Source organism: Oncorhynchus nerka, linkage group LG12, assembly GCF_034236695.1.
Source record: "Oncorhynchus nerka isolate Pitt River linkage group LG12, Oner_Uvic_2.0, whole genome shotgun sequence".
NCBI lineage: Eukaryota > Metazoa > Chordata > Actinopteri > Salmoniformes > Salmonidae > Oncorhynchus > Oncorhynchus nerka.
This window is the reverse complement of record NC_088407.1, coordinates 72647121-72666326: the sequence shown is the minus strand read 5'-3', so window position 1 is coordinate 72666326 and position 19206 is coordinate 72647121. Positions and strand designations below refer to the sequence as shown.

General features: G+C 41.6%; 1 protein-coding gene across 2 annotated transcripts; it reads left to right on the top strand.

The window, feature by feature from the left end:
- Positions 1–27: 27 nt before the first annotated feature.
- LOC115138694 (prolyl hydroxylase EGLN3-like) lies at positions 28–17285 on the top strand. 2 transcript variants are annotated; one of them, XM_029675816.2, is made up of 5 exons: positions 28–811; positions 13599–13718; positions 14310–14446; positions 14727–14800; positions 15548–17285. In XM_029675816.2, exons 1-5 carry the CDS (start codon positions 320–322, stop codon positions 15583–15585), a joined length of 861 nt encoding a protein of 286 aa, XP_029531676.1. In that variant the 5' UTR covers positions 28–319; the 3' UTR covers positions 15586–17285. The 2 variants fall into 2 exon arrangements, with proteins under 2 accessions (XP_029531676.1, XP_029531677.1); XM_029675817.2 differs by lacking the exon at positions 28–811 and adding an exon at positions 1619–2227.
- Positions 17286–19206: the final 1921 nt, after the last annotated feature.

Below are 19206 nucleotides of genomic sequence, written 5' to 3'. Positions count from 1 at the left end.
AGGAGGGATGTTTATTTCAACATTATACAGATACACGTGTATTAACAATGACAACACTGTCATGTTGATCTGAGTCTTGCTGTTGGAAAACCACATTAGCGCCAGACTTTCGGGTGTCGCAGATGCACCTCCCCTGACTTCACTCCTCGACTTTCGACTGCAGTCGGTTACTTCAGCCTTACCACTCAAACGAGCCCACTATCAATTGAGTATACTGACGCGACAAGTAGGCCTTTCAAACGGCTCAGTCGGAAGATATTGGACTACTTTAGGAGAAAAACAATTAGCGGGGACTTGTCTTCAAAGAAAAGCCCTCAAAATGAACAATATTGCAGTGGAGGGGGATGACCACAGTTTGGAAGTGTCCTCAAAGGGTAAAATCACTGTTAATAATGATGAAGACAAGTCGAGGGAGGGGGTCTTGCCGTGTGGCCTCAGAAAACCCCGCAGTTACAGGCCAAAATCTAAAGATCATAAAAGGCTTAACCCTCACAAATTAGTTTTGCAATATATTGTGCCATGTATGAATTCATATGGTCTGTGCATTGTGGACAATTTTCTCGGAAACAAAATTGGAGAGCGCGTTCTACAAGAAGTCCGACACATTCACCAAGGTGGAAAGATGCAAGACGGGGAACTTGCAGGTGGAAACTTTGGCAAAAATAAATCCATTCGAGGTGATAAAATTGCGTGGGTGGAAGGGACTGAAACAGGTTGTGAAAACCTTGGCTTTCTATTGACAAGGATGGATAAACTCATCACCTATGCCGACGGTAAACTGGGAAGCTACAAAATTAAAGGGAGGCATAAGGTTAGTAGTATTTTACTCAATCAGGACTGACTGGTATTAATGCACAATCACTCATATTAACCGAGTTAAATTATGCATGTGCTAGTTTATGATGTATAGCCTATTCCTTAGGGCAACAGGTGGAAAAAACTGTCTATTCATATTTGATTCAATTGACCTGTTCTGTCTTTGTGCTCATATTGATAGTTCTTAGCCTAGACATTGACACCATTCTATAATTATACACAATTACTGAGTAATAGTAAATACTTCAATAAATTATTTATATTTTGTATTTATTATTGTTATTATTATTATTATACCCAGACACTTTTCATGGGGATGCAAAAGTCGGGGTTTGTGGCACTTTGCCATTGTCATGTTTACCTTAGTGGAGAGGACGTGCAGCGAGCGGCTTCAAGAGGGCTACATGCGCCTGGTGGAATCCTCAATGGCGGGGGACACTCCTAACGCACGCGCACAGAAATAAACATATATATATTTATATATATAAATTGCATTGGAGATGTTTGTGCAAAGGTCAATTACACAAAGTTGTATCTACTTATAAACGTCTGTATTTTATCATTAGCCCAATGAAAAACGCAATTTTAAACGATCACATTAATTTTAGCCCAAATTTAAAATGAGGGATATTCATCGTTTATCCGTACTTATTTGTAATTGTGCATATAGAATAATATGCATTTATAAGCGTAAATGTAGTCCTAATTGTATGTGATCGTGCGTAGGCGTTCTGAGTCAGTTCAATAGAATGAATGAAGGTCCTTGCTTCCCTCCGCCCCTCTAGTGCTACAACACATCTTGCACGTTCTGTAGTTAATATCCAGGTGCCTCATTCGCTGCTTGTTTATAGTTTGGAGTTTAGAGTTGCTGCAGAACATAACTCTTCTGTGACATTTCATTTCTTAAGAATTTAATCTAGTCGTTTTTGAGAGCTTCATTGTTGATAAATATTTATCAGTGAACTGATGCACTGACATTACCATGCAGTTGCAGTAACAACTTTAGGAGCTGATTTAAACTGCATTAAATTCCTCATAAATCGTCAAAATGCCTCTTCTGCAACATGTAATGGACACAGAGTTGGAGCGGTTAGCCGTGGACCAGATTGTCCCATCTCTACTGGACCAAGGATTCTTTTACGTAGACAACTTTCTAGGAGAATTGGCTGGGCACTTTGTTTTGAACCAAGTGAAAGAAATGCACTACTCTGGAGTTCTGCAGGATGGACAGCTGGCTGGTCCTGGCCCTTTTGGGGTGTCCAAAAGAAACATTAGAGGAGATAAGATAGCCTGGGTCAATGGAGGTGAAAAGAGGTGCGAGGCTATTCACCTCCTTCTGACATTAATCGATAAGTTGGTTTCTCTTTGCATCGGTCGACTTGGGAAAAGTATCATTCGAGAAAGATCGAAGGTAAGTTGTGCGACAGTTTTGCGTAAATTGAGCGTGTCGATGGTGTTTGAATGGGGTCACTGTTTTGACGACAGAGCTAATTTAGTAGGCCTGTACAGTACTACATTACTATAAACGCTACAGTTGTGGACACACCTCTAAACGTACTATTGATGGAAGAAATATGTATATTGTTATTATATGACCTAAACTTGATATAACATGTTAGAGTCTGGCCCAGGTCTATATGATGTTCTTACAAATGCACTGTTTATATATAAGGGGTTAAAACAAGGCAAATGTACACTTTTAATGTCATGTGCACAAATACAGTGAAATGCCTTTCTTGCAAGCACTAAACCCAACAATAATCAGTAATCATTATCAATGTAGTAGTAAAAATAACATAAGGTAGAACAAAAACACAATAAATAAAACTAAGAAGAACATGAGAAGTAAGTAAGCTATACTGTATACAGGGTCAGTTCCAATACTATATTTACAATGTGCAGGGATACTGGAGTGAAAGAGGTACAAACACTACATGTCCAAAAGTATGTGGACACCTGCTCGTTAAACATCTCATTCCAAAATCATGGGCATTAATATGGAGTTGGTCCACCGTTTGCTGCTATAACAGCCTCCACTCTTCTGGGAAGGCTTTCCACTAGATGTTGGAACATTGCTGTGGGGACATATTTCCGTTCAGCCAGAAGAGCATTAGTGAAGTCGAGCACTGATGTTGGGCTATTAGGCCTGGCTCACAGTCGGCGTTCCAATTCATCCTAGAGGTGTTCGATGGGGTTGAGATCAGGGCTCTGTGCATGCCAGTCAAGTTATTCCACACCGATCATGACAAACCATTTCTGGATTGACCTCATTTGTGCACACACGGGGGCATTGTCATGCTGAAACAGGAAAGGGCCTTCCCCAAACTATTGCCACAAAGTTGGAAGCACAGAATAATCTAGAATGTCATTGTATGCTGTAGCGTTAAGATTTTCCTTCACTGGAACTAAGTGGCCTAGCCTGAACCATGAAAAACAGCCCAGACATTATTCCTCCTCCACCAAACTTTACAGTTGGTACTATGGATTGTCTGTCGTACTGCCAGATAGTGAAGCGTGATTCATCACTCCAGAGAACGTGTTTCCACTGCTCCAGAGTCCAATGGCGACGAGCTTTACACCACTCCAGCTGACGCTTGGCTAGGGTGGCTGGAGTCTTCAACGATTTTTGGGCCTTCCTTTCAACCCGCCTGATATAGAGGTCCTGGATGGCAGGGAGCTCGGCCCCAGTGATGTCCTGGGATGTCCGCAGCCTGTCAAGATGCTCTCAATGGTACAGCTGTATAACGTTTTGAGGATTTGATGTCCCACGAGGTCTTCATGACAGTGTGCGTGTGTGGACCATTTTAAGTCCTTGGTGATTTGGACACCGAGGAACCTCTCGACCCGCTCCACTGCACTCCTGTCAATGTAAAACACAACTATTGGGCTATATGGATTTTTATGTCCTAATATTTTATTCTATTCTATTCATTTAAGAGTTGGCCTATGCATTCTGAATTATATACTTTTTTAATGCATATCAGTCAACTTTTTAAAATGTTGTCAGTGAACTTTTGATTGCCACCATTTTGGGTATTTAATACTCCCCTTTTTACCATCATATATTTGTAATAATTGTGAGCCTCAACGTGTAGGCTTACAGTTGGACCAATTGCTTACCTACTGTAAACATACTTCATTACATGTTTTGCAGGGCTTTGTAAAGCATTGTTGCATAGAGCCATGGCAATCCCACAATCTATTCACAGTAACTTTGATCTTATATGCAGTCAACAGGGAATGCGAACACACGTATGTTGTGTTGATTGCAGTGGATGTTATGGGTGGTACGTGACTCCTCACACTGCCTATAGCTGTTTGTACTCTCAGAAAATCTGAGTTTCAAGCAGGAAATAGCGTGTAAACACGATACTACATTGCAACACACCAGACTTGGCCATAGTGTCAGTCAGTACTGCACATCCCACCACCACCCACAGCCCAACACCCTTCTCCCTTTCTCACATCACTGGACCCTGCTCCCAGCCTTATGTGGACAAACCATTTATCAGATGATAATGTGTAAAAAACAGCAGCAAATGATCCTGTGTCATTTATTCATGTTAAAGAAGGATTTATAGACGGTTGAGTGCTGCAGTATCTTTGTCACTTGTTTATTTGATAACACTCATTTTAATTGATTTGACTGCTCTGTGGAGATGTTTTATTTGTTGAGATTTGGAAGCAGTTTTGATCAAACATAACAAATGTCAGTGGATTCTAAAGACACAACTTTCCCCATAAGATATCATTACAAAGAAAAGGTGACAAAGCTGAAACCATGTCAAAAGAATATTTTAGCTGGTTGACACCCAGCCTGTTAATTTGTCTGTTGTCTGGACTGATTGAGGAGTCATTGACTGTTGGAGGGGGAGAGAGAGAACGAGAGCGGGATATAGAGGGACATGGAGAGAGATAGGGAAAAGGAGAGAGGGAGGAAGAGGGAGAGAGGGAGGAAGAGGGAGAGAGAGAACGAGAGCGGGATATAGAGGGACATGGAGAGAGATAGGGAAAAGGAGAGAGGGAGGAAGAGGGAGAGCGGGATATAGAGGGACATGGAGAGAGATAGGGAAAAGGAGAGAGGGAGGAAAAGGAGAGAGGGAGGAAGAGGGAGAGAGGGAGAGAGAGAACGAGAGCGGGATATAGAGGGACATGGAGAGAGATAGGGAAAAGGAGAGAGGGAGGAAGAGGGAGAGAGGCCTGTAGACCTAGCAGTGCTATGTTGCGTCTGCTGGCTCATGCTGGACACGTAGCACTGTCATTAAACCTTCAACATCCTGGCAGCCTGCCAGCTCTGCTCTGTGTGGACTTCCCCCTCCTCCCACTCCTCCTTTCTCTTGCTTCATATGTTTTCGCTCTTCTTTGACAACACTGTGTGTACGTGCATACGTGCCCCCACTGTAGACAGTAAACACTGTGTGCGTCATAACACCCCTTTCCTCAGTATGTGCCGACAGGAAATATGCTGCGGTGCAAATAAACTAAAGGATTACTTTATCAGATAAGACCCTTGTGATGTTGCTCCAGAAGAGGCATTTTATTACAGCTTTATTATATGGGTGTGTGCATAATAGTAATCGTTCAACATTCAAAGGAGAGAGATTGTTGAAGGAATAGTCTAAAGGTTGCTGTGAAATTGTTAGGTTGCTGGCATGACACGATTCCAATGCTATTTTTATGGTCATTATATTATCCTTTTGCTTTCGTGTCTGGGGATATTCTTCTTTAAGAAACCTAATATGGACTCTTCCTGGAGAAACTGAAAATCGCAGGATAAGATGAAGGGTTTATTTCCAAAACGCTATATCCACCAATTTTTCACTTGTGTTTTTTCCATCAGAAATGAATGCTTATGGGTACCTTTATGTGTGTGTAAATATTACTGTTCTCAGATTTTTTATTCATAGATTTTAGATGTGTATTAAAATGGGTTTTGTTGCAAAACGCTATATTGTATTTCCAATGTTTAGGTGGAGTGGAATGGAATGTTCATATCCTGTATATCTACCATATAAATTCAACCCATCATAAATGTAGCCTCACGCTACAGTGTTTGATTAGAGCTAGGCTTTGTCCCAAATGTCACCCTATTCCCTATATCAGGGCTCTCCAACCCTGTTCCTGGAGAGCTACCGTCCTATAGGTTTTAACTCTAACCCTGTACCTGGAGAGTTACCGTCCTGTAGGTTTTAACTCTAACCCTGTTCCTGGAGAGCTACCGTCCTGTAGGTTTTAACTCTAACCCTGTTCCTGGAGAGCTACCGTCCTGTAGGTCTTAACTCTAACCCTGTTCCTGGAGAGCTACCGTCCTGTAGGTCTTAACTCTATCCCTGTTCCTGGAGAGCTACCGTCCTGTAGGTTTTAACTCTAACCCTGTTCCTGGAGAGCTACACTCCTGTAGGTTTTAGAGTTAAAAAGGTTAGAGTTCAAACCTACAGGAGTGTAGCTCCTGTAGGTGTGGCTGGAGCGCAATCAGTGGAATGGTATCAAATACATCAAACACATTGTTTCCATGTGTTTGATGCCAATTCCATTTGTGACGTTCCAGCCATTATTATGAGCCGTCCTCCCCTCAGCAGCCTCCACTGGTATACAGTATCTCGTTTTGCACAACAATGTGATTGTTTGTCTCTGAAATAAAACCATAAACTGATAGTTTTCAAACACATTCATGTCTGTCATCTAAAAACCCCATGACATGATTAGATGTGGGAAAACACACCAATGTCTTTCATAAGTTCTTTGAACAAAATAGCTAATTTACCAACATTTGTGAAATTGGATATATAGCCTTTTGGAATTTGGATATATAGCCTTTTGGAATGAAACTATTCACGTACTTTTAGTCTGTTTTCCCTGAAATGAGACCACAGATCAGTCCCTTTGTCCACTTTGCATTCTAAAGTTTCTAGCTTGGAGGAAATGCATAGTTTTTTCACCACAGCTGGTCTTGACAAACAAAGAATTTTGGGATGTCACTTGTTAAGCAACACAGTAGCTGAATTTCATGTGTAGGCAGTCTGAGTCCAGTGACCTTTTCCTATAATGTGTGAAGACCAAAGGTCAAATCTTTCTGGGCAGGATCTCGGGGGAACCCTCTTCCTGTTTCCTGAGAGTTCCTAATTCACAGCTGTTTGTGCTGCGAGAATAGTGCTGTGGAATCCCTAGTTGAAGGTCATATCATAATCTGTCACATACTCACTATTTACAGTGCCTTGAGAAAGAATTCACACCTCTTGACTTTTTCCACATTTTGTTGTGTTACAGCCTGAATTAAAAAGGATTACAGTTTGATTTTTTTGTCATTGGTCTGCACACGATACCTCATAATGTCAAAGTGGAAATATGTTTTTAGAATATTTTACAATGAATTAAAACTGAAAAGCTGACATGTCTTCAGTCGCTAAGTATTCAACCCCTTTGTTATGGAAAGTCTAAATAAGTTGCATGGACTCACTCTGCCTGCAATAGTAGTGTTTTAACATGATTTTTGAATGACTACGTCATCTCTGTACCCCACTAATACAATTATCTGTAAGGTCCCTCAATTGAGGAGTGAATTTCAAACACAGATTCAACCACAAAGACCAAGGAGATTTTCCAATGCCTCGCTAAGAAGGAAACCTATTGGTAGATGGGTAAAATATTTGAAATCAGACATTGAATATCCCTTTGAGCATGGTGAAGTTATTAATTACACTTTGGATGGTGTATCAATACATCTAGTCACTACAAAGATACAGACGTCCTCCCTAGCTCCCTTTCATTTTTGTCCTGAATACAAAGTGTTATGTTTGGGGGAAATACAATACAACATATTACTAAGTACCACTCTCCATATTTTCAAGCATAGTGGTGGCTGCATCATGTTATGGGTATGCTTGTAGTCATTAAGAGTTTTTCAGGATAAAAAAATTAATGGAGTGTAGCTAAGCACTTAGCACCTGCTTCCAGCAGGACAATAACCTAAAACACAAGGCCAAATCTACACTTGAATTGCTTACCAAGAAGACAGTGAATGTTCCTGAGTGGCCTAGTTACAGTTTGGACTTAAATCTACTTGAAAATCTATGGCAAGACCTGAAAATGGTTTGTTTACCAATGATCTAATTTGACAGAGCTTGAAGAATTTTGAAAAGAATAATGGACAAATGTTGCACAATTCAGGTGTGGAAAGCTCTTAGAGACTGTTGTGGAAATTCTACACATGGGACACTTGAAATCAATCTTAAATTGAATCATTGTTTATTAAAAGCAAGCTGGAGAGGTCACAGTCAAACTTAGATGCATAAAGTACCAATCTGAAGTGATGACACAAAATACAATATTAACATTTTAAAGGCTGTCTCTTCCCATGATAAAATGTTCCATCACAAGACTTAACCAGAAAGACTCACAGCTGTGTTTGCTGCCAAAGGTGCTTCTAAATCAAATCAAATCAAATGTATTTATATAGCCCTTCGTACATCAGCTGATATCTCAAAGTGCTGTACAGAAACCCAGCCTAAACCCCCAAACAGCAAGCAATGCAGGTGTAGAAGCATGGTGGCTAGGAAAAATTCCCTAGAAAGGCCAAAACCTAGGAAGAAACCTAGAGAGGAACCAGGCTATGAGGGGTGGCCAGTCCTCTTCTGGCTGTGCCGGGTGGAGATTATAACAGAACATGGCCAAGATGTTCAAATGTTCATAAATGACCAGCATGGTCAAATAATAATAATCACAGTAGTTGTCGAGGGTGCAGCAAGTCAGCACCTCAGGAGTAAATGTCAGTTGGCTTTTCATAGCCGATCATTAAGAGTATCTCTACCACTCCTGCTGTCTCTAGAGAGTTGAAAACAGCAGGTCTGGGCCAGGTAGCACGTCCGGTGAACAGGTCAGGATTCCATAGCCGCAGACAGAACAGTTGAAACTGGAGCAACAGCATGGCCAGGTGGACTGGGGACAGCAAGGAGTCATAATGCCAGGTAGTCCTGAGGCATGGTCCTAGGGCTCAGGTCCTCCGAGAGAGAGAGAGAGAGAGAGAGAGAGAGAAAGAAAGAGAGAATTAGAGAATTAGAGAGAGCATACTTAAATTCACACAGGACACCGGATAAGACAGGATAAGTACTCCAGATATAACAAACTGACCCTAGCCCCCCGATACATAAACTACTGCAGCATAAATACTGGAGGCTGAGACAGGAGGGGTCAGGAGACACTGTGGCCCCATCCGATGATACCCCCGGACAGGGCCAAACAGGAAGGATATAACCCCACCCACTTTGCCAAAGCACAGCCCCCACACCACTAGAGGGATATCTTCAACCACCAACTTACCATCCTGAGACAAGGCAGAGTATAGCCCACAAAGATCTCTGCCACGGCACAACCTAAGGGGGGGGGGGGGGCGCCAACCCAGACAGGAAGATCACAACAGTGACTCAACCCACTCAAGTGACGCACCCCTCCTAGGGACGGCATGAAAGAGCACCAGTAAGCCAGTAACTCAGCCCCTGTAATAGGGTTAGAGGCAGAGAATCCCAGTGGAAAGAGGGGAACTGGCCAGGCAGAGACAGCAAGGGCGGTTCGTTGCTCCAGAGCCTTTCCGTTCACCTTCACACTCCTGGGCCAGACTAGACTCAATCATATGACCCACTGAAGAGAAGCGTCTTCAGTAAAGACTTAAAGGTTGAGTCCGCGTCTCTCACATGGGTAGGCAGACCGTTCCATAAAAATGGAGCTCTATAGGTGAAAGCCCTGCCTCCAGCTGTTTGCTTAGAAATTCTAGGGACAATTAGGAGACCTGCGTCTTGTGTACGTGTAGGTATGTACGGCAGGACCAAATCAGAGAGATAGGTAGGAGCAAGCCCATGTAATGCTTTGTAGGTTAGCAGTAAAACCTTGAAATCAGCCCTTGCCTTAACAGGAAGCCAGTGTAGGGAGGTGTCGTGACGTTGTATTAGTTAATGTGACTACCGTTGCTCATCGAATGATTAAAGTTTCTAATTACGTGATTAACTGAATCAAGCAATTATTAACTCATTAACTTGGGACACCATGGGAAAACTAGTTTCTATTTCCCAAATTAACTCAAAGCATATTAGAATATCGATTTTACATCAGTCGCTAATTAACCAGTTACCTCTACCATCTCGTTCTGAACATCGTATAGTCCGGGAATCTGCATGGACCCGGGTCTCACCAATGAGTTCGTACCACACCAATGGCTGGCTCATATGTCATCTGCTCTAGGAATTGCTTATGACCGAGTCAGGTCGCTCCTGAAAGCGATCGACAGAAATAACCCTAAATTGGGCCCAACTAGTATTATCTTCAGAATGCCTGCATCGGCTGATACTTATGCCCTAGCTCGTAGCATTCAGTAGACCTCCCCTACACACTGGCTTTCGTCAGAAATACCACAGGGGTGGTTCCCTCCAGACCAGTATCTGGGTGCAATTGAACGTCACAAACACACACACACTTCTCTCCCACACTAGTCCTGCCTATAGCTATTAATGGTATATATGTATCTTGCTACAAAATTTTTATGGAATTAACCCAACAGTGCGGCCTATTCCTATATTAGATTCCTCACAGGGGCACCAATATGTTGTAACGTTGTATTAGTTAATGTGACGACTGTTGCTCATCGAATGATTAAAGTTTCTAATTGTGTGATTAACTGAATCAAGCAATTATTAACTCATTAACCTGGGGCACCATGGGAAAACTCGTTTTTATTGAGTTTCTATTTCCCAAATGAACTCAAAGAATATCATAATATCGATTTCACAACAGCCGCTAATTAACCAGTTACCTCTACCATCTCGTTCTGAACGTCGTATAGTCTGTGAATATGCACGGACCAGTGTCTCACCAATGAGTTCGTACCAAACCAATCTTAGTTATATTTATGTACTATAAAGTTAAAATGATGATAAAAGATACACATAGACAAAAAACATTATAGGCTATTGATTAGAACTTAGTATAATGGGCCAACACACTATGGCGCGTGTTACCCAAAATGGGGATTTCAAAGAGAGAGAAAAAGAGAAAGTACACGAGAGAAATATACATTTGGGTGAATTTGTCAGCTATGCTTATTCTAACCCTAGCCTTGCCCCAAACTGCCGCTCTTATTGGTCAGAATATAATGATGTAATTACGTGGGGAAGTTATCTCTGGATCCTCCGTGTGGACCGTTCAGGCTGCTCGATGATGCACTTCTCCGGCGCACCTTTCTAGTCGTCCTCACGATGTCAGAGTCCTTTTGGCTTAGGAGTCTGTTCCCTCACCCTTGCTATGGAAGGGGTCTTCTGAGGACAGACAGCTCTGTAGCTCAGAGCTCACAGCATAAGAATGAAACATTTTAGATACCATGATTCGGTGGGATTGGATGCTAAGGGGGTCCGGCTTGAATTCACCCGCTTAGACACAGCTACTCATCCGTAGCTTGGGTAGAAAAATATTTTTTTGTCTTCAAACTTGTGTTGCGTTCTGGGTTCGTTGACTTTTCAGACCTTGGCTGCAGCTTGGGTCACGTAGTCTTCCCTGTAAATTCTTTACTCACAGGTTTTATACCCTTGGGTCAGAAGTGGGCGTAACCGCCTTTAGGGCAATTCTCTGGGCGTACCAAGTTATGAGGCAAGGTCTAGATTTTACTCCAATCCTATTTTAGACAACTAACTTAACATTTCATCTTTACCAAAACATTCTCTTTGATTTGGATATTTTCCATACAACGTACAAACATCAAACATATACTAGGAAAACCTTTAATAACAAAACAAAAATGACATACATTTTCATATTCCATCTATCGTCATGACCACCATTGTGGCTGACGGAAACCATTGTTCCAAAGTCCCTTTATTTCATGTTTAATGTTCTGAGGCTGGTTCTCCATAGTAACAGGACAAAGGAATTTGTCTGTGGCCTGAGATTTACCAGGGGCGTTAGGGGTCATAAAAACCCCACATCTTCAGACCCCTAGATCTCTCCTCTTCTGTTGGGGTTGAGAGATAATATGTAAGGTTGTGGTCTCCTGTAACCTGACCTGATCAGGACAGTCATGACAGAGGCTAATGTCACGGTTTTCTTCCTGGGAAGGAGAGGCGGACCAAAACGCAGCGTGGTTATAGTTCATGGTTCTTTAATAAGAAAACTCAAACATGAACAAACTACAAAACAATAAACGTGAAAACCAAAACAGCCCTATCTGGTGCAGTAAACACAAAGACAGGAAACAATAACTCACAAAATACCCAAAGAATATGGTTGCCTAAATATGGTTCCCAATCAGAGACAACAATAAACACCTGCCTCTGATTGAGGACCAATCTAGGCAACCATAGACTTACCTAGACACCTAAACTGAACACAACCCCATAAATCTACAAAAACCCCTAGACAAGTCAAAACACATAAATCACCCATATCACACCCTGGCCTAACTAAAATAATAAAGAAAACAAAGATAACTAAGGCCAGAGCGTGACAGGCTAGCACTGGAGTAATATGATCCATTTTTTTGGTTCTAGTCAGGATTCTAGCAGCCGTATTTAGCACTAACTGAAGTTTATTTAGTGCTTTATCCGGGTAGCTGGAAAGTAGAGCATTGCAGTAGTCTAACCTAGAAGTAACAAAAGCATGGATTAATTTTTCTGCATCATTTTTGGACAGAAAGTTTCTGATTTTTGCAATGTTACGTAGATGGAAAAAAGCTGTCTTTGAAACAGTCTTGATATGTTCGTCAAAAGAGAAATCAGGGTCCAGAGTAATGCCGAGGTCCTTCACAGTTTTATTTGAGACGGCGGTACAACCATTAAGATTAATTGTCAGATTCAACAGAAGATCTCAGAAGATCATGAAAATCAAGATCAAGAGAGCTTTTGCCGTTCTGCTCCACGGGAGGTTTCTGTCCTCCCTGAGCTCGGCTTAGGACTCCTGCGTTACCGTTTGACAGGTGTACCGCCCTTCTACAAAGTATTGACTCAGGAGTGTGAATACTTATGTAAATGAGATATTTCTATATTTATTATTTATACATTTTACACACAATACATTTTCTACAATTTCTATTAAAAAAATCCACTTTGTCATTATTGGGTATTGTGTGTAGATGGGCGAGAATTATTATTTTTTAATCCATTTTAAATTCAGGCTGTAACAAAACAAAAGATGGACTAATTCAAAGGCACTGTACATCTATTAAACAAATAAATCCTCATCCGATTACGTTCCTTCGTGTCTACACCTACTAGCCTTAACTTGTGATCCATATCTGATGCCCAAATGAAATGTTACATGACAGAATGTCACTTGGCCTCTAGTAAACCCTCTATCTGACCCAATGTGCCCACCCCTGGTCGTAACCACACGCGTCTTCATCTGCATTGCTTTGAGGGCTTTTCTTGGCTTTCTTATCACAAGATAGATTACCACAGTTTGGTTAATTGTGCTTCCTTGGATGCTGACTGAATGCACGTAGGCCAGTTCTGCTGAAACCACAACGCTCCCTCCCCAAACAACGCTTACAGGAAATGTTCTGCAACCAAGATATTAACCCATAAATGTCTTCATGTTATATTTTTTATCTCTGATTTGCAGAAACTATTTCTGTATTCTTAGAATATAGTCAAGGCATTCCCACAAATATTTTCTCACAAAAAAGGCTTCTGTAATGGTGTACACTACAGTTATCATGTTACATATTGTCACATGATCAGCGATTATACAGATGATGATGTGTATCAGACTGAGAACTAATGTTTTGTGGTTTGTTTTGTCTGTTTCAGGCGATGGTGGCGTGTTATCCAGGAAAAGGGACAGGATATGTGAAACATGTGGACAATCCCAACGCTGACGGTCGCTGCATCACCTGTATCTACTACCTCAACAAAAACTGGAACCCCCAGGTGAGCGGCAGATTTATAACATATTTATGACATATTATTGCATATATTTAATTTCGGGATTAAAGTAGATGATGCTTAATCAACGCGAGTAGAGGTGGAACCTAAAAATGTATAGAGATCATTGGACAGGAAAAGGCGCATCACTGGCTCACCATAAAAACAATGTTTGTTTTATTTCGACAAGTTGAAAAAATGGATGTTTTGGCCTTCAATGGTCTTCTGCAGAAGGTATTTGAAGGCCGAAACGTCTAGCTTTTAAACTTGTCGAAATAAAACTAAGCGTTTTGCTGTCCAATTTTTTATTTAATTTCGTACATATTCTTATGCCGTTTTATATGTTTTTTACTATGGGATACACCCACAGTCCTTTCAGATTACAGTTTGGTTTTCAAGACAGTCACTGTACTGTCAGTTTAATTGTTCGGCTCCCTTTATAACATCAGGATTCTTGTCATATTTATGCTTTATATTTGTTTGTTGGATAACCCCCTCCGATTTAGGATCTTTGTAAATTGCAGAGCAAGTCTCTTACGGCTCAACTTGCTATTCTGTAAAGTTGAAATGAACAATGTGTCTTTGTTATTTTGGCAGGAGCATGGAGGAATTCTTCGCATTTTTCCCGAAGGCAAATCCTACGTTGCAGATGTTGAGCCCCTGTTTGACAGACTGCTGTTCTTTTGGTCAGATAGAAGGAATCCACATGAGGTGCAGCCTTCATATGCAACAAGGTCTGTTTAATGCATCATACTGTTATTATTATACTGATAATTGCTCAGTTAAATAATATGCAACAAAGTCTGTTTGATGCAACATACTGTTATTACACTGATAATTATTCATATGCAAAAATGTCTGAATCTGCGGTTGAATGTATCATACTGTTATTATTATACAGAAGACATTTCTCAGTTAATTTTCTTGACACTGTTAGATTTTCATAAAATGCTAAAGAAGATGTAATGTAATTATGTAATAATACTAATAATTCAGAATATTGCTTTGTTCCAGATATGCTATAACCGTGTGGTATTTCGATTCAGAAGAAAGGGCAGAGGCAAAGAGACGGTTTAGAGACTTAACAGGTACATTTCTCCATTGGGTTATTTTACTTACTTCTATGTGTAAAGAAAAACATTCGGTAACACTTTACATGAAGTTCGTCTTATTCCTGCATAGTAACATTGTAGTTGCTACAGTCAGGTTAACTGGCATCAGGTTACACCATGTATCCTAATGTAACCTAATCCTTTACTTAGTCGCTACATCCATTTTCAGATTTATAGATGAATCATATACACCTATTGATTCTTGAAAAGTTTAACATATAAATGCCTCATTAACTTAGTTCAACAGTCGTACCCCATCAGAACCCAAAATATGAGCTTGCTTTACTACAATGTTTGTAACCAATTTAAATGTAAACACACACTGTATAGCCTCAAAACATGTTTAAGGGCTCGAGGGCTCTGTTCAGTCTGGAAAGTTGAAGTGTTACAGATTCCACGATACAAATGTAAAGGTGATTTTTGATTGAGCCGACTAATGCAGCATTTACCGTGAATGTGGTCTCAGCTAAAATGGGAAAATTGCCTTTAAATTTCAAACACGCTGTAAAGCTGAAATTCTGCAAGCCGTATTGAATAGAGCCCTAAAACTATCATTTATACAGTAGTTTTAAGTCCTTGCATCCATAACTCTGTCTATGAATTTTAGAGTGGTTCCATTTCTCCAGGCCCATCTCCCAGCCTTTTACCAAAGAAAAGGGGGACGACCGCTTTGTTATTATTTAAATGAAGGATTCTAACTTTAATGGCATTAATTTATTTCAGCCTCCACCCAAGACCCGGACGGAAGCAGTACTCCCTGAACTTTGACCTTATAAGAGACTCCATCCTGTGTGACACAATACAACACTGGATCCCTAATCCTTTGTGCTGACAGAGTTGTCATGCTTTGGTCTAATCACTGTTTGGACTGTGCTGTGGTACCTCTTCTAAACGCTACAAAGATGTTGAAAGTTACAAAGATGTGTGGTTGTGGTAGATGATAAGAAGAGACGTTAATGGCTTTGTGCATATATTTAGAAATAAAAGGATTTTCTGCTCTTTCAATAACAGCGATTCTCGTCATTGTATTTAAATGAATCAACCCAAATAATACTGTACTACTTCCTGAAATGTCTTTATAGAATATGGTTAAAGAATGTAGTTGGGTTAAAATCAACTGAATTTTCTTCTTTAACTACTACTGTTCTAAAATAATTGTTTACCAGTTCATGCATGCCAGAGAGAGAGAGAGAGAGAGAGAGAGAGAGAGAGGGGTGTGTGCATGCCAGAGAGAGAGAGAGAGAGAGAGAGGTGTGTGCATGCCAGAGAGAGAGAGAGAGAGAGAGAGAGAGAGGGGTGTGTGCATGCTCACGTGTGTATTATACAATTTGGCTCATCTACATTTACATTTAAGTCATTTAGCAGACGCTCTTATCCAGAGCGACTTACAAATTGGTACGTTCACCTTATGACATCCAGTGGAACAGCCACTTTACAATAGTGCATCTAAATCTTTTAAGGGGGGGGGGTGAGAAGGATTACTTTATCCTATCCTAGGTATTCCTTAATAATCTGTAATTATTAAAATGTTTGCATGTAAATCTTGAACAGTAAAGATGAATTGAGGTGACAATGTTATGATGAAAATCACTAAGGCCTAGATTCAATAAGATCAAGCGTTAACTGACGATAGCTGACACCTGCATAGCTGATGTTTTGGCGCTGTTTGAGGTGGAACAGCATTGGAGATGTCAAATCGCAGCTGCTCTTGATCATTGTCAGGAAGCCACAGCCGTCACACTTCCGTTAGAAGTTCAGAATGAGAAAGTATAGACTATATAGAAATAATGACGCTCAAGCTGAAAATCATTAAACAAACGAATGAGGATTTCTATCAGCCTAATCGAGGTGTAGATTGCATCTTACATTCCAGTATTCCAACTTGTAAACAAGGCTGCATGAGATTCCTTTTAATGCGACTCCATGCGGCCGATGGCAATGTACGCTTTAGGTATGTGCCAGGTGTCGCTTGTTGATTTGACAGCGCTAACGCTGTTCCCCCTCCATCACCGCCAAAACATCCAAAACAGGTGTGAGATATCACCGGTTAACGCTTGATCTGAATGAATTGGGGTCCTCAATAAAAATCAGAATGGGCACCTGTCTGACTTGTTTTAAGTTGGTAATGCAATCTGGAGCACTCAAGGGCCAATCCAAAATGGCGCCCCTATTTTTCTATGTGGTGCACTACTTTACACCAGATCAGCTTCTGTATATACACCTTGTGAGAAAAAAATCAATTGTTGATGCAACATTCAACTGTTTACAGAGGTGGTGAATGAAAAACTGTTCATTGTGGATATACAGCACTCTATGTGTGGTTGTTATCTGTCATGGATTTTTGTGCTTAAAATCAGCTTGCATGCTGGTCAGCCATACAGTCTATAGTATGGTGAATAATGTGGTTTTGTTAATGTTTGTTACTTATATTCAAGACAAATACAATTATTTTCCACCTGAATATTGTCACAGTTTGTACTACATTTGTATCATAAAAAGGGTTAGGGTTAAACATTTGGTTAGAGTTAGGGTTGAACTGGGTTGTGGTCATGAAGCTAGGGTTAGAGTTAGGGTCGGGTTTCGGTTAGGGTTAGGGACATGAAGCTAACCCTAGCATACCCTAGCTTCATGTCGTACCCCAGTTCAACCCTTAGTCTAGCCATAAACCCAACCCTAAGCCTAACCCTAAACCAAACCCTGACCCTAACTTCATGTCCATACCCCGGTTCAACCTAGTTCAACCTAGAGGCTAGTTAAGCATCATATCACCTCCACCTTACCTGACACCCTAGCCCCACTTCAATTTGCATACTGCCATTGCATTGCACGCTGCCCCATCCCACCTGGACAAGAGGAATACCTATGTAAGAATGCTGTTCATTGACTATAGCTCAGCATTCAACACCATACTACCCTCCAAGCTCATCATTAAGCTCGGGGCCCTGGGTCTGAGCCCCGCACTGTGCAACTGGCTCCTGGACCTCCTGACTGGCCACACCCAGCTGGTAAAGGTAGGAAACAACACCTCCACTATGCTGATCCTCAACACAGTGCCCCACAAGGGTGCGTGCTCAGCCCCCTCCTGTACTCCCTGTTCACTCATGACTGTATGGCCACGAATGCCTTCAACTCAATCATGAAGTCTGCAGACGACACAACAGTAGCAGGCCTGATTACCAACAATGACAAGACGGCCTACAGGGAGGAGGTGAGAGCCCTGGCGGAGTGGTGCCAGGAAAATAACCTCTTCATCAACGTCAACAAAATGAAGGAGTTTATTGTGGACTTAAGGAGACAACAGAGAGAGCACGCCCCTATTCACATGGACGGACCGCAGGGTCCCCGTTGTACACATCAATGACAATCTGAAATGGTCCACCCACACAGACAGTGTGGTGAAGAAGGCGCAACAGCGCTTCTTCAACCTCAGCCTCAGGAGGCTGAAGAAATTTGACTTGTCACCTATAACCTCACAAACTTTTACAGATGTACAATTGAGAGCATCCTGTCGGGCTGTATTACCGCCTGGTACGGCAACTGCACCTCCCGCAACTGCAGGGCTCTCCAGAGGGTGGTGCGATCTGCCCAAAGCAAAACCGGGGGCACACTGCCTACCCTTCAGGACACCTACACCACCCGATGTCACAAACAGGATCATCAAGGACATCAACCACCCGAGCCACGGCCTGTTCAACCCGCTTTCATCCAGAAGGCGAGGTCATTACAGGTGCATCAAAACTGGGACCGAGAGACTGAAAAACAGCTTCTATCTTAAGGCCATCAGACTGTTATATAGCCATCACTAGTTGGCTACCACCCAGTTACTCAAATCAAATCAAATTGTATTAGTCACATGCACCGAATACAACAGGTGTAGGTAGACCTTACAGTGAAATGCTTACTTACAAGCAATGCAGTTTAAACAAAAAAAGGATAAGAATAAGAGATAAAAGTAACAAGTAATTAACGAGCAGCAGTAAAATAACAATAGAGAAACTATATACAGGGGGTGCCGATACAGAGTCAATGTGCAGGGGCACCGGTTAGTTGAGGTAGTATGTACATGTAGGTAGAGTTATTAAAGTGACTATGCATAGATGACAACAGAGAGTAGCAGTGGTGTAAAGTGGGGGGGGGGGGGGGGTGGCACTGCAAATAGTCTGGGTAGCCATTTGACTAGATGTTCAGGAGTCTTATGGCTAGGAGGTAGAAGCTGTTTAGAAACCTCTGGACCTAGACATGGCGCTCCGGTATCGCTTGCCGTGCGGTAGCAGAGAGAACAGTCTATGACTAGGGTGGCTGGAGTCTTTGACCATTTTTAGGGCTTTCCTCTGACACCGCCTGGTATGGAGGTCCTGGATGGCAGGAAGCTTGGCCCCAGT

Coding starts and splice junctions, on each gene's coding strand:
- LOC115138694 (XM_029675816.2), top strand. CDS start 320: ATGAACAATATTGCAGTGGAGGGGGATGACCACAGTTTGGAAGTGTCC. Junction 14,447..14,726: donor CAGCCTTCATATGCAACAAG/GTCTGTTTAATG, acceptor GCTTTGTTCCAG/ATATGCTATAACCGTGTGGT. Junction 14,801..15,547: donor ACGGTTTAGAGACTTAACAG/GTACATTTCTCC, acceptor AATTTATTTCAG/CCTCCACCCAAGACCCGGAC.